The following is a 16,280-nucleotide window of genomic DNA, read 5'->3' on the forward strand; positions in this document are numbered from 1 at the left end:
GACGTGTTCTGGAGGATTTCTGGAGAAAAGTTAGTTGTGTGTCTGGCAGCAGCAAACGGAGCGAAGCTGCTGGTTCTGCAGAAATTCTGAAGAAAAGTTGTTAACGCTCTCTGGCTGCCTGTCAGGAGCAGGTCGCCCACATGAACAGAGACAAATCAAACACTGAACGTAGAATCATAAAAGAGAGACTTTGGATTTAAACTGAATCATTTGAAACCTTTTTCTTTTAAATCAACGTCGGTCTTATTTTCATGGTTTTGATCATTATTATAATTATTTATGATTCTGTATATGTGTCATTTCATATCAGCTCATCCGGGTCCTCCGAGGTCATTCTGTGGATTCTCTTTAAAAATTCCTGTTAAGACTTCTGTTGAATTTATTGGACTGTGAAATCCTGCAGATGTTTTCCACATACTTTCTGACTTTTGAGCTAAAGTTCATCTAGTGAGTGATTCAGCCTCACAGAGACGCTGAGGATCATTTACAACATGTGTTCATTTAAGCAGTTGTTGCAGAAACTTTGAGGTCATAAATTATTATCAATAAATCATTAAATTCATTTTCAAACATTAGTTGCCACTGCATTGAACCAAATGTTGATTCTGTGTAGTTTTAATGTAACAAATATTTTAGTTGTATATTTTCCCAAAAATGATTATTTTAATTTCCTTGAAACATTTTCATTTGATTTGAAAGTGTTCATATTAATTGCAGTTGTATTAAAGATGCAATAAAAAGTGTTTTACTATTTCTCCTCCTTCATTTCATAATTTTTTTTGAAAACACCTAATTTGTCATTTGTTAAACATTTATGATACATTTGAGGTATTTTATCTGTGATTTTACTTGTGTTTTGTTCCGTATGTTTCATCAGTAATATTCTTGGGCTGCTTTTATGTCGTTCTATTCTATTCTAAGAGAAACTGGGCCGGGATTAAGTGCAGCTTCCTTTGTTGCTGAGGTCCAACATCTGGCAAGAGTTCTCATGAAAGAAACAGAGCAACCAAAAATACTCCCATGCTGATGAACATTTCTGGAGCTTCACAGTAAAACAGAACAACAACTGAAGCAGCTGGAGATTTAAAACGATTGTTTTTTCTGTTTTAAATCAAGTCTCCAGCTGCTTCAGGTGTTCAGCAGAACGCTGCAACTCTGTTTTACTGTGAAGCTGACTGAGCCTGACTTTATATCATCAGGAGGAGATGATGGCTGAGCCTGACTTTATATCATCAGGAGGAGATGATGGCTGAGCCTGACTTTATATCATCAGGAGATGATGACTGAGCCTGACTTTATATCATCAGGAGGAGATGATGGCTGAGCCTGACTTTATATCATCAGGAGGAGATGATGGCTGAGCCTGACTTTATATCATCAGGAGGAGACGATGGCTGAGCCTGACTTTATATCATCAGGAGGAGATGATGGCTGAGCCTGACTTTATATCATCAGGAGGAGATGATGGCTGAGCCTGACTTTATATCATCAGGAGGAGATGATGGCTGAGCCTGACTTTATATCATCAGGAGGAGATGATGGCTGAGCCTGACTTTATATCATCAGGAGGAGATGATGGCTGAGCCTGACTTTATATCATCAGGAGGAGACGATGACTGAGCCTGACTTAATATCATCAGGAGGAGATGATGGCTGAGCCTGACTTTATATCATCAGGAGGAGATGATGACTGAGCCTGACTTTATATCATCAGGAGGAGATGATGGCTGAGCCTGACTTTATATCATCAGGAGGAGACGATGGCTGAGCCTGACTTTATATCATCAGGAGGAGACGATGACTGAGCCTGACTTTATATCATCAGGAGGAGATGATGGCTGAGCCTGACTTTATATCATCAGGAGGAGACGATGGCTGAGCCTGACTTTATATCATCAGGAGGAGACGATGGCTGAGCCTGACTTTATATCATCAGGAGGAGACGATGACTGAGCCTGACTTTATATCATCAGGAGGAGATGATGGCTGAGCCTGACTTTATATCATCAGGAGGAGACGATGGCTGAGCCTGACTTTATATCATCAGGAGGAGATGATGGCTGAGCCTGACTTTATATCATCAGGAGGAGATGATGGCTGAGCCTGACTTTTTCAGTCTTTAAAACTCCTCACAAACATATAGTTTAATCTTTAAAACAGTTGAGTAATTTCCTCCAACAGCTGCTCGCTGTAGTTTTTATCAAACATCCTCAGCTGTGAGCTGATGTTAGCATTTAGCTCAAAGACACAGTCTGAGAAGATCCTCACAGAGCTGTTAGCCTGGATGTAGACTCTTAATCAGGTTGTGCTTCATTTGAAATTATCGTCTCCGTCGTGCATCGTGCATTCACCAACAAGCTGACAGGACAGAGTATAAATCTCAGGCTGGATCTGGGAGTCTGAGACTAACTGAAGAGCCATGTGATCCAGTTTTCCAGGGAATTTCAGGAGGAACTGAAACTCTAATCTTACATCATTAAGAAAACATGACTCTATGGCCAAGTTGGACCAAGTGCTGAGCCGGCAGAGCAGATGGATGAGTGAGAGCCAATGTTGAAACAAGCTCTAATTTTAAGACTAGTTTTTATTTAATGTCATCCACAGGGGCAACAATTCGTTCAGATCACGAGGGAAAAGAAGTCTGAAGAAGAAATCCAGGAGTCTCTCTGAGGCAGGAGCTCTGTCCAGTTAAATCATTCATGATGTTTAATCTGATATTTAGACTTTCATAGCAAAGTTTACTGATTTCACACTGATGTCAGAATATAAATATTATATTCCATCTCTCTGTATCTATTATATATAGATATTCTGGAAGGCAGCAGCAGAATTTCTTCCCATGTTACACCAAGATGTTTTCAGTGATGCAAATCTGTCCAAGTTCAGTTTTTGTAATTCACTGTAAAATTTCAATGTTCACATTTTCAACAATTAATGCCTGACTTGTAAGTATTTGTAGAAATCCCTGGTAGGGATATTGTAGTGAGCTCCTGAGGACTCAGAACTTCCCATTATCAGAGATCACACACTGTTTCTATTCCTGCTCGTAGCCATGACTTGAAATTTGGTCCTGCACATCTCACAGTTTTTTAAAATGACTTTTTTCCTGAATTCTCCACTGAAATCAGTTGCTTCACTTGTCAAGATGCCAAATAATCAGCTGACATGAAGCTGCTGGTCTGAGGATCGGGCCATAAGAGGTAACAGATTCATTTATCTTCATCTATCTCTGGATTACAACACTTGTTTTCTTGAGATGTTGAGAAAATGATCTTGTTATCTTTGGAAAAAAACATTTGTTATTTTGTGATAACGACACAAATAAATCATGATCTCAAGGAAACGAATAAAATGTAACTCGTCATCGCAGGAAGAAAATGAAATGTGTGACCCACGACCGTTCAGGACTTCCTTTGCATTGAGCCCCTCATTTATTTACTTTATCGTTTAATTTTCGATTTAATTCATTCATTTTCAGTCTTTTTATGCATTTATTAATGTTTTTATCTTGGCTATATATTCATTTATGTATTATTTTGTGTGAGCAAGACAGGTATAGTCAATCTCTGCACACATGACACACTTTGAATGACGGTCCCTTTTATTTTGCATAATGGAGCCGAAACATATAAAGATTTGTAAAAAGAAAATATAGGAATAAATCAGTTTGAGGAGTAAAAGTGGAGGAAACATACGGGGAAATGAATAAACAAAAAATGGAAAAAATCTGAAAGCATATAAATATAGGCTATAATATATTAATATGGGAATATAAAGGTAAATGAACACAAAAATCCCTCTATGTCGCATTTTATAAATTAATTAATGTCTACATTCATTTTTAATTGCACATGTATTAATAAAACAAAGTCTCTTCTCTGTGTGAACAAACATCCTGCTGCTGTCCAATAGCAACACTGTGATAAAGTTCGTGAGAATTATGAATGAATAGTTGAGAGTTGACTGTGGGCCCAGTTACAAAAAAATCTTCTGGAACACAATCAGCAGTGATGGAAACTCTCAGGCCACAAATTACCATCTGACTGAGTGAAACACATCGTCTGGGTTTAGTTTGCTTTCCTTCACATGACAGCTAGTGTTTGTTTTTGAAATCAGGCTGAATGAAAAGTCATTAATTCACCTAAAGGATTTAGTCTGTGACGATTCTGCATTAAAATTGTCTAAGATTGACTGGACCTTTGTTCCACATGTTGTTGAGTTGTGTTCTCACATCATCACAAATGTTTCCAACAAAGTTCAAACCAGAGAAATCGTCCAGTGTCCTCGAGGTGACGGTGAGTTTCATCTGGTCGTCTGTCGCTGTAACTTCAGGAGAGAGTCAGAGAGAGAGGAAGGAAGTCTGAGAACGAGACCAAACATAACGAGAAGAAAACTGTAACACAGCTCGACTGAGTCACAGAGAGAGAGTTTAATCAGCAGTGGAGGTTTAACGGTGTGTTCACAGTCAGAGAAGTGAGTTTGATGGCAGGATCATTTGTGTTTATTTGTCCCAAACAGCCAGATTACTGTACATTAGCTGTAAGATAAGGTTAGCGAACACCCCTCTGAGTGAAGTCAGCACTCAGCAGAGACTCTGGTTCTGGTTCTGGTTCTCTGTCTCCTCTCTGTAACGTTCCGTTCATGAAGTAAAGTCCATTTCCCCTCCAGCTCCACTCAGCAGTCAATGGAGGTCACCTCCGGATCACTGCTGCAGTCACAGAGACACAAAACAACCACAGAAACACAAAACAACCACAGGGACACAAAACAACCACAGAGACACAGAACAACCACAGAGACACAGAACAACCACAGAGACACAGAACAACCACAGAGACACAAAACAGCCACAGAGACACAAAACAAACACAGAGACATAAAACAACCACAGGAGACACAAAACAACCACAGAGACACAAAACAGCCACAGAGACACAGAACAACCACAGAGACACAGAACAACCACAGAGACACAAAACAACCACAGAGACATAAAACAACCACAGGAGACACAAAACAACCACAGAGACACAGAACAACCACAGAAAGACAGAACAACCACAGAGACACAAAACAACCACAGAGACATAAAATAACCACAGGAGACACAAAACAACCACAGGAGACACAAAACAACCATAGAGACACAAAACAACCACAGAGACACAAAACAACCACAGAGACACAAAACAACCACACAGAGACACAAAACAACCACAGAGACACAGAACAGACACACAGAGACATAAAACAACCACAGGAGACACAAAACAACCACAGGAGACACAAAACAACCATAGAGACACAAAACAACCACAGAGAGACACAAAACAACCACAGAGACACAAAACAACCACAGAGACACAAAACAACCACAGAGAGACACAAAACAGCCACAGAGAGACAGAACAACCACACAGAGACACAAAACAACCACAGGAGACACAAAACAACCATAGAGACACAAAACAACCACACAGAGACACAAAACAACCACAGAGAGACACAAAACAACCACAGAAACGCAAAACAACCACACAGAGACACAAAACAACCACAGAGACACAAAACAACCACACAGAGACACAAAACAACCAAAGAGACACAAAACAACCACAGAGACACAACACAACCAAAGAGACACAAAACAACCACAGAGAGACACAAAACAACCACAGAGACACAAAACAACCACACAGAGACACAAAACAACCAAAGAGACACAAAACAACCACAGAGACACAAAACAACCACACAGAGACACAAAACAACCACAGAGACACAGAACAGACACACAGAGACACAAAACAACCACAGAGACACTTTCTTGTCACTCAACGTCTTTCAAATTTAGTTAAAATATCTTTGCTCAAGTTTTCAGATACGTTTTCTCCATTTTACAGGTGTTCAATTAAAACTAATCTATTGATTAATAACAACCTGTTTTATTGGAATCATTAAGTGAGTTTGATATAATATATGTTGCGTATAAATAAATTCAGCCTCAAACAAAAGGCTTCATATTTGTATTGTGCGGTTGAAAATTGTTCGCCCTTCCGCTCTAGTGAACACCTGTTCATCATAATTATCATTATTACAACGCCAATAACACAAAACACAGTTCATTCCAACACATGATCAGCACAAGTCACATCAGAAAATGCACGACATCTCAACATAATTGTGACTCAATAAGGCAAATCTGTAAAATGGCTTCAACACAGTGTTAGATTAAGAAATCAATGTATGGATCAGAACATATCAGGATGTGGGAGGAGGGGAGAGCCTCTTCACCTGAGCTGTGGGGAGGCTTCAGGGTCAGAACAGCTCAGGAATTTATATGAGTGGCAGTTCTCTCTGCCTCAGGTGTTAACAGGTGGGCTGACAGATACTGTCCAGGAAAACTTGTCCTACCTGACTGCACCTGTCTGAGCAGGTTCCACCGATCAGCACTTCCAGCTGAGCTCTGATAAAGCTGCCTCTGTCACCACTGCTCCCACACTCACATCTGCTTCTCTGCCTGAAACATCCACACAGGTGAGTTCAAACTGCTTTCATACTTTCATCACAGTCAGGCTGTAATGTATTCATGTGTCAACATTTGCTTTGATGAGTTCAAATGTCTTTTGTCCATGGAGACGTCTTTACGAGTGTTGTTTTGTTCAAAAACCCAAAGAGATTCACTTGACTGAGAAACTCTGACAATCTACAGAAATCTACAGATCAGAATCGAATATTTAGACTTGTAACATGATGACTGAGATCAGGTTTGACAGTCACGTTCAGTTTCTTCCCTGCAGCAGGTTTGAAGTCGTCTCGTCATCATGGCTGACTGCAGCAGAACTGTGGACGATATAAAGAGGTCCATTCGGTCCTGTGATTACGCCAATTCCAAGGAGACCACAAAGTTCTACGACCGCTGGGCTCAGACGTACGAACAGGTCAGTGACAGAAACTCATCGTCCTCCACGTCTGTGGAAACGTTTGTGTTCTGATGATCAGGAACAGTTCGTCAGTTATCACAGAAGTTTCACATTTATCTTCAGCTGATCGGCTTTAACTGTTACTGCTCTGAGTCACGGTGTTGTGTGTGTGTCATCGGTCACTGGTTGATGAGAACTAACACATGTACCATTAACAGGATATGATGATGATAAACTACAGACCAGCACATCTGGCTGTAGATTTCCTGAACGCCAACTTCTGCGGGAGGCGTGAGGAGGTTCAGGTTCTGGATGTCGGCTGTGGCACTGGAATGGTTGCTAAACTGGTGAGAAACAAAAGTCCATTTCAGAGCAGACTGCAGGTGTGACGGCATGTTTTCATGTTGGGCTCAGTTTTGAGATATAACACGTCTTCATTCACTAAATGTTTTCCTTAAGTACGTCTTCAGGAATGAAATCCAGTGCTGAACAAGCATTACTTCGACCAAATGAACCATTTAATAATATTATTTTGAAGGTTTAACGCAGTCACACATGTATTAAACCTTCATGATTCACTCCAAATTTAAAAACATAAAGACTTTATTCTACACGTGAAAAGTAAATGCAATTATTTTATTTCAAACATTTGTCAATTCCTTTGAAATGAAATACAAAAAAGTGACTTTCCGTTTCCTCAATTCAAAGTTTTACTGAAGATGCACGTTTCCATCAGGTTCACAAAGAACAATCATAATAAGGTCATTATGGTTCAGGAATGCTTATTCAGAATCCTTGTGCAGTTATGAAGGAATAAATGCTTTCTACTTCTAAACGCTGAGTGGATGCGTTGAACAAATCAATGATTGGATGAGTCAGAGTTTTCTTCAGTTAAACAAAGATAAGACTGAAATAATTGTTTTTGGAGCCAAGGAAGAACGACTCACAGTCTCTGCTCAGCTTCAATCTGTAATGTTGAAAACTACAAACCAAGCCAGAAACCTCGGTGTAATCATGGACTCAGACCTGAACTGCAGCAGCCACAGTAAGTCAATTACAAAGTCGGCCTACTATCATCTTAAAAATATATCCAGGATAAAAGGACTTATGTCTCGGCAGGATTTGGAAAAACTTGTCCATGCATTTATCTTCAGCAGACTCGACTACTGTAACGGTGTCTTTACAGGACTCTCTAAAAAGTCCATCAGACAGCTGCAGCTGATCCAGAACGCTGCTGCTCGAGTCCTAACAAGAACCAAAAAAGTAGATCACATCACTCCAGTTCTCAGATCTTTACACTGGCTTCCTGTCAGTCAAAGAATAGATGTCAAAATCCTGTTGTTGGTTTATAAAGCACTGAATGGTTTCTGATCCATCCAGACCTCTGAGGTGGTCAGGTACAGGTCTGCTTTCAGTCCGTAGAGTCAAAACTAAACCCGGAGAAGCAGCGTTCAGTTATTATGGAACAAACTCCCAGAAAACTGCAGGTCTGCTCCAGCTCTCACCTCTGTTGAATCAAGACTGAAGACCTTTCTGCTTTTCACTGAAGCAATTTTAAGGCTTTGAACTGCACTGTGACTTTTATTTTCTATTCTTGTCTCTTTTAAACCTATTCTATATTAGCCTACTGTCGTATTTCTGAACTTGTTTTAATGTTTTGTTTTAATGTCTTTCAAATGCAATTTTTAATTTCTTTTAATGTAATATTTATGCCCCTGTAAAACACTTTGAATTGCCTTGTGTCTGATTTGTGCGATATAAATGAACTTGCCTTGCCTTACTTTTCAATGACACTCAGAAAAATCACGAACCTGATCCAGCCACACTCTCCAGCTGCTCCCTGATCCCTGTGACATCACCTGGGCTGCTTTCTACAGGTTCAGACTCACTGTTGGTGCTGTTTGTCTCCCTCTGGTGTTCAGATGTTTGAACTGGGCTTCAGGCACTTTGTGGGAGTGGACGGCAGTAAAGGCATGCTGGACCAAGCTGTTAAGACCAGCCTCTACCAGGACCTCAGACTGGCCTTACTGGGAACACAACGGCTGCCTGCAGAGACTGGTACAACACACACACCCAACCACCCACACCCACACACACACACACACACACACACACACACATGCAAACACACTGATTCCCTCCCAGCTGATCATTAAAAATGAGGGTTTTATTCAGTAAATAACTACAATGAATGCAAAGAGGCTCAGAATCAGGAGCAGGACTGGGCCATGAGGCAGGGTATAAGTAGGGCAGCTGGAGCTCTGACTGTAGGTCAGCAGGAGGGGGCATCGCCTACCCAGGACTTGGAGGGGTGTCGGCCGACCCAGGAAGAGGCCCAGGGTCAAGAGTAGCATTGACCAACCCAGAAACAGATGAGATGTCGGCCAGCTCAGAAGCAGGAGGTTCATTGGCCAACCCAGGATGATGCTCTAGACAAGACGGGTGTCAGCCGACCCAGGAGCTAGAGGGATGATGGCCGACAGGAGACTACTGGGGACTGTCGGAGGTGAACCAGGCTGGAGACTAGCCAGCCCAGGACCTGTCTCTGGTTTTGGGTTAGCAGGCTGGTGCAGGTGCTGGCTGGACGATGACAAAACTTAGCCTTACAGAAAGGAGCGCAGGTGTGTTTGTAGCAGGTTTGGATGAAGGCTGAGGCTTGGGCTGAGAGCTGGGTGGCCGGGGCTGAGGCTTAGCAAGCTCCATGCTAAGCCCAGCACGGGAGCCACTTGAGTCAAGCATGGCATACATAGTCTCTTTTAGATGAGCCGTTCTGGGCCACAGTTCAACATTGCATGGAGCTTCCAAAAACCAGGGCCTACAGGTCATATTTATTTAAAAAATGGCTATGGTCGTCAGCTTTTCTGAAATGTTCATACTATTTGTTAGGGTGTGGTTTTTCTCTAGACCCTCTCTCTCTGTCATGGATGTGGTCACGTCTTCCCCCGAGTCTTCAGACTCTGCCTCGATGTGTTGGTAGAGTTCAGAAGCTCCTCAAAGTGTTCTTTCCTTTCGGCCTCTCGGTACCTGTCCACCGGCAGGTCCTTAGGTTTCCGCCACGACAGGTAACAATAACCTCCTGACCACAGCTCCTAACAGCCGCCTCTACAATGGAGGCTTTGAACATAGCCTACTCAGATTCATGTCTCCAACCTTCGTGAGAAAGGATGTGTGAGAAAATCTTCCGGAGCTGGGAGTTGGAGACATGATGGACTCAGCCCGTCCCAGTTCACCCTCATTACTTGTTTGGGTTTACCAGGTGTGTCCATCTGATCCAACTCAACTCCAGCTGGTGATCAGCTGACAGCTCTGCTCCTCTCTTCACCCGAGTGTCCGGGACATACAGCCGCAGATCTGATGATATGACAAAGTCCATTATTGACCTTTGGCCAAAGGTGGTGTAGTACTCTTATGAACCATCTTATGCTCAAACATGATGCCGTTATGGCCAATCCATGACTAGCACAGTCCAACAACAGCCCGCTGCACACGAGCCCGGTGCCTGTCCCTGCAGATGGTGAACCCACAGGGTGAGCCCGGTTTGAAACAGTAAAATATGAAACAGGAAGACTTCTGGAAAGTGAACCTGGTTCTTCTTCCTCTTCTGTTGATGGTTTCAGGTATGTTTGATGTGGTGATCCTCGTCAGTGTTCTGTGTCCCGGTTATGCACCCGTCAGTGTTGTCAGGGAGCTCTGCCACGCCACCAAACCAGGTAACCAGCTATCACCTGTTAGCATGAGTCTGCACAGCTTATGCGTCTTCACATTCAGCCGGTACTGTAACTCTGACTGTCTTTTGTATCTCTATTGTTGTTGTGTGTCTCTTTGTAGTTGCTTTATGTCTCATTATTGTTGCGTTGTCTTTGTAGTTGTTTTGGGTCTCATTTTGTATCTTGTCTTGTGTCTCTGTAGTATTCTTCTGTTTGTGGTTTTTCTGATGTTTTGTATCAGTTTGTAGTAGTCTTGTGTCTCTTTGTGTTTGTTTTGTAGTTCTTTGTGGTTTATTTGCATCTTGTTTTGTATCTTGTAGTTGTTGTGTTTCTTTGTAGTTGTTTTGTGTCAGTACAGCTGAATATTTTGTGTTGTTGCAGGAGGTTTCATCTGTATAGCAAAAGGTCTATACCCAGGAGCAAGAGAAGAAAGATACAAGAAGGATCTGGACAGAGAGCTGCAGCTGATGGAGGACGAGGGACTGTGGAGCCTGGTGGGAAACAACCCGACGGACAGATACATGGAAAACTCATATCTGACCACTGAGGCAGACAGGAAGGACGAGCAGGAGGAGAGATACATCAGCGGGAATGTTTACCTGTACAAGAAATCTATCGATTTAAATCGATGATTAATCATACAGTACAGAAGAGATGGCAACGCTCAACAGAAAATAAAATCAATTCAAAATATTCTGTTACAACAAATATGATTCATACATACTGTATCACAGTCCAATGTAACGTGTCAGAATCAAACATTTCTCAATAAATGTCAAAAATATTAGCATCCTTTCCCATTGTTGTTGTTGTTGTTAACCTTAAAGATATTGTTGTTTCTGGGATTTCTTCATCAAAGGTGTCGGTGTGTAGTTTGGTGATAAAAGAATCTGCGGAGGCGAGGCTGGTGGAGTGATAGAGCAATCTTTATTGAAACAGCTTTCAAGTCTGTGTCCGAACCAGTGTGGCCGCACCCGGTGTTCCCAATATCTGACAAAGTTCTTCCTAAAGCTTTGCCCTCTGCCTTCGGAGTATTTCCTGGTTGCGTCACCAGGTGTTCCCGCCCCTTACCCTTATGTCACGATAGCTGCCACCCAAGCCTGCGAAAGAGAGCTGACTGAATGGATTTTATGGTTTTCTGAACGTCTAACATTTTGAAAGTGAAGGCTTTTAAGGCTTTACTGCCAACAGCATAATGCTAATTTATGCCGTATGCTAATGCATTACCAGCGTCACGTGTTTTAACTGAAAGTCCGCTGAAGTTTAACATATGTGGTTGGATGTTCAAATGAGTAAAAACCGAGTATAAACCCAATACTTACATTTAAATGTCAAGTCTGCGCCACTTGATGTCCCCATTTTTCTTGCTTTCCCTCTTCTTTTTTGGGACTGAGGAGCGGCGCACAAACGATCTTGGGATATGGGAGGCCGTGAAGGACAGTAGCGGTGCGTCCTCCGACAAGAGGGAGAAGAAGGCTGCATTTGAAGGTTACACCCCGCCTTTCCAAAACCCTGCTGTTCCGAAAATAGACTTCCATTCTTCGTAATGGCGGGGTTTCCCATTTTTCCTAAAGACCCCGCTATTCCGAAAAGGCTATTGGGGAAACCCTGACCCTATTGGGAAGTAATTCAAACTTGAAAGTCGGAACAGCGTGTTTTGGGGTGGGGGTGTTTCGCAATGGAAGGCTGTCCCCGCATTTGAAGGAGCCTTCGAATTGGGACAGCCTTCGCGCAGTGTTGTGACATAATTGGCCTTCGAAGGATGCAGCCCCTGAATTTGGACACAGCTCGTCTTTGACTCCCGCTACTGCTACTTCCGGGAACGCCGTGATTTCCCGTGATCTCCCGCGATCTCGCGCAACCTACCGCTGCGCCGCTCTTAAAGTGACAGTGCCACCTAAACAAAAATAAACTGCTAACACAGTAATAATTCCCTACAGAATAATAAAGCACTGTCTTAACAGTCTGAAAACAGTCTTGGTCTCTTGTTCACCTGGCTACACAAGTAAAAAATAAATTTAAAAAAAAAATTGAATTTTTTTTTCTCGATTGGGGGCTCCCTGGTGGCCAGGGGGCCCCAAGCAGCCGCTTAGTTCGCTCATGCCTCGGGCCGACTCTGCACAGATACCTCAATATATTCTGTAAGAATTATTTTTTTAAATGTCAAAAACGACAGGACCTTTGTTCCACATGTTGTTGAGTTGTGTTCTCACATCATTACAAATGTTTCCAACAAAGTTCAAAGCAGAGAAATCGTCCAATGTCCTTGAGGTGACGGTGAGTTTCATCTGGTCGTCTGTTGCTGTAACTTCAGGAGAGAGTCAGAGAGGAAGGAAGTCTGAGAACGAGACCAAACATAACGAGAAGAAAACTGTAACACAGCTCGACTGAGTCACAGAGAGAGAGTTTAATCAGCAGTGGAGGTTTAATGGTGTGTTCACAGCCAGAGAAGTGAGTTTGATGGCAGGATCATTTATGTTTATTTGTCCCAAACAGCCAGATTACTGTACATTAGCTGTAAGATAAGGTCAGCGAACACCCCTCTGAGTGAAGTCAGCACTCAGCAGAGACTCTGGTTCTGGTTCTGGTTCTGGTTCTCTGTCTCCTCTCTGTAACGTTCCGTTCATGAAGTAAAGTCCATTTCCCCTCCAGCTCCAGTCAGCAGTCAACATTACAGAACAGAAGGACCCGACAGTGGAGGTCACCTCCGGATCACTGCTGCAGTCACAGAGACACAAAACAACCACAGAGACACAAAACAACCACAGGAGACACAAAACAACCACAGAGACACAGAACAACCACAGAGACACAGAACAACCACAGGAGACACACAAAACAACCATAGAGACACAGAACAACCACAGGAGACACAAAACAACCACAGAGACACAAAACAACCACAGAGACAAAGAACAACCACAGAGACACAGAACAGCCACACAGAGACACAAAACAACCACAGAGACAAAAAACAACCACACAGAGACACAAAACAACCACAGAGACACAAAACAACCACAGAGACAAAGAACAACCACGCAGAGACACAAAACAACCACAGAGAAACAGAACAACCACAGAGACACAGAACAGCCACACAGAGACACAAAACAACCACAGGAGACACAAAACAACCACACAGAGACACAAAACAACCACGCAGAGACACAAAACAACCACGCAGAGACACAATACAACCACGCAGAGACACAAAACAACCACAGAGACACAAAACAATCACACAGACACAAAACAACCACACAGAGGCAAAAAACAACCACAGAGACAAAAAACAACCACACAGAGACACAAAACAACCACACAGAGGCACAATACAACCACACAGAGACACAATACAACCACACAGAGACACAATACAACCATGCAGAGACACAATACAACCACACAGAGACACAAAACAACCACAGAGACACAAAACAACCACACAGAGAGACAAAACAACCACAGAGACACAAAACAACCACACAGAGAGACACAAAACAACCACAGAGACACAAAACAACCACAGAGACACAAAATAACCACACAGAGACACGAAACAACCACACAGAGACACAAAACAACCACACAGAGGCAAAAAACAACCACAGAGGACAAGTCAGGTTGATCAACAGGAGTGAAGATAAATCCACGTTTTAATTCCACAAGTTCAAAGCGTAATCTCTGAGCTCTCCTCCCGTCGGTAAACGTCCCCGGATCAGAACCTGATGACACTCCAGGTGTTTGAAGTTGAATCATAATTCACAAAAGTAACTTAAAAAACAAAAGTCAGTATCAGCCTGAGGTCTGATACCGGCAGCAGATGGCAGTTTGTGCAGCTTCAATGTTTGTCTGTTGGGTTGTGGTTGACTTCAGGCTGGGCTGGAAAAACTGGACTTCCCAGTCACTCTGATAAAGCTGCCTCTGTCACCACTGCTCCCACACTCACATCTGCTTCTCTGCCTGAAACATCCACACAGGTGAGTTCAAACTGCTTTCATACTTTCATCACAGTCAGGCTGTAATGTATTCATGTGTCAACATTTGCTTTGATGAGTTCAAATGTCTTTTGTCCATGGAGACGTCTTTACGAGTGTTGTTTTGTTCAAAAACCCAAAGAGATTCACTTGACTGAGAAACTCTGACAATCTACTGTAGTGCCTGGCACTGGGAGTCACTTAAACATGTCAACAACGCCACCTCCTATTAAAGGACAGGAGGAACCCTTGATTAGCAATAGATTTCTCTTTGTGTTGTGTGGCCCATACTTCCCCAGAACAGGAACAACTTACAAGAAGCCAGTACTGTATGAAAAATAATCTCTTTTTATTACAATCAGATCAATCTATGTTGAGGGCGCAATATGGTATAGGAGTGAGGCAAAATAACAAACAAAATGTGGATGGCGACAAACTAACGTCTCCTTATGCTCAGAAGGTCGGGTCTGCTGTGCTCACCAGCTGAAAGATGAAGCTGTGGAAGACAGAAAGAGGGGACAGCAAGTCTAGCACCGCAAACATGCACTACAAACTCTACATCTAATTACTTTAAAGATATCATGCAATGTCACTAGGCAATATATATACACACCACTACAATGTGTCACCCTGTGCAGTCCCACCACAGACAGGAGCAGTGTGTCGGTGCAGACCCGGCCTTGGACACTCAAGCTGCAGACAAAGAGGGGAGACAGAAAATCAAACTCTCAAATCACCATCCAAGAGAATACACATTTCGTAAACCATAAAAATAAATGGCCTCAAACCTATGCTTATGAGATCACATATTCAGGAACTAAACCAATAAATGAACACACAAAAGAAAAATCTAATCATAGAAAACAGTGGCTGGGCTGGTCCTTGAAAGGAAGACACAACATCTATTAGTACACATTCAAGGCACCATACTTAGTTAAAAACACTAAAGACTGGTAATAAAATATAAGCCTACTTTGCCAGGTATGAGTTCATACACCCTGGTTCACGTGGCAATTTTCTGCTTGGGCAGAGGGCAGGTCCCAGTGTGTGAGACTCTCTAAGGAGAGGACATTATAAATATCATGGCTTGGGCATACATTAAAATACAGACATAACTTAATACATTAATTACCGGACCTTTAGCCACAGTCGCTCTGTCATGGTCATGTCATCCCTCGACTGGAAGACACACAAATATAAACAGTAAGTATAAACTTTCGAGTCATGATATTGCTTCCACACAAATTAAAAACATCCAACACAGCACACTACATGTACTTGCATAAAAAAACACCCGAAACAATTCATATATTACCGTGAGGTCGTTCTTAGCCCTGAGGCACGGGAATTGTGAAGTCCGGCTATCTCTCGCTACGTGAGCGAGCTGCCCAACCGCCTCACCAGAACAAAGAAAAGGGCCCTCTGCCACTACCTGCTGAGATTTATCTCTTCCTGGTCACATGACTTGTCATGTCATGTGACATGCATCTTCTACCCTCCCACACTACAGAAATCTACAGATCAGAATCGTCTCAGATCTGATCTCAAGATGCAGGTTCAGAATATTTACACTTGTAACATGATGACTGAGATCAGGTTTGACAGTTAGGATTCACAGTATCTGTCGTCTTGACAACACGTTCAGTTTCTTCCCTGCAGCAGGTTTGAAG

At 42.5% G+C, this 16,280-nt stretch overlaps 1 protein-coding gene and 1 long non-coding RNA gene across 5 annotated transcripts; one reads left to right on the forward strand and one right to left on the reverse strand.

The window, feature by feature from the left end:
• Positions 1-6,824: 6,824 nt before the first annotated feature.
• Positions 6,825-11,262, forward strand: LOC141011535 (methyltransferase-like protein 27). The gene is made up of 5 exons (XM_073484700.1): positions 6,825-6,941; positions 7,142-7,270; positions 8,846-8,981; positions 10,541-10,633; positions 11,012-11,262. The coding sequence occupies exons 1-5, from the start codon at positions 6,825-6,827 to the stop codon at positions 11,260-11,262; spliced, it is 726 nt and encodes a 241-aa protein (XP_073340801.1).
• Positions 11,263-14,935: 3,673 nt separating this feature from the next.
• Positions 14,936-16,096, reverse strand: LOC141012455 (uncharacterized). 4 transcript variants are annotated; one of them, XR_012180390.1, is made up of 5 exons: positions 15,926-16,096; positions 15,748-15,789; positions 15,584-15,667; positions 15,224-15,303; positions 14,936-15,106 (listed from the first exon to the last, which is right to left on the reverse strand). It is a non-coding gene; the product is annotated as an uncharacterized lncRNA (long non-coding RNA). The 4 variants fall into 4 exon arrangements; XR_012180388.1 differs by having other exon boundaries at positions 15,584-15,789; XR_012180389.1 differs by having other exon boundaries at positions 15,748-16,096.
• Between the last annotated feature and the right edge of the window lie 184 nt (positions 16,097-16,280).

Source organism: Pagrus major, chromosome 17, assembly GCF_040436345.1.
Source record: "Pagrus major chromosome 17, Pma_NU_1.0".
NCBI lineage: Eukaryota > Metazoa > Chordata > Actinopteri > Spariformes > Sparidae > Pagrus > Pagrus major.

Bases quoted from the DNA above. Each gene is read 5' to 3' on its own strand.
- LOC141011535 (XM_073484700.1), top strand. From the start codon at position 6,825: ATGGCTGACTGCAGCAGAACTGTGGACGATATAAAGAGGTCCATTCGG. The intron at 6,942-7,141 runs GTCAGTGACAGA...TACCATTAACAG, and splicing joins GGGCTCAGACGTACGAACAG to GATATGATGATGATAAACTA. The intron at 7,271-8,845 runs GTGAGAAACAAA...TCTGGTGTTCAG, and splicing joins CTGGAATGGTTGCTAAACTG to ATGTTTGAACTGGGCTTCAG.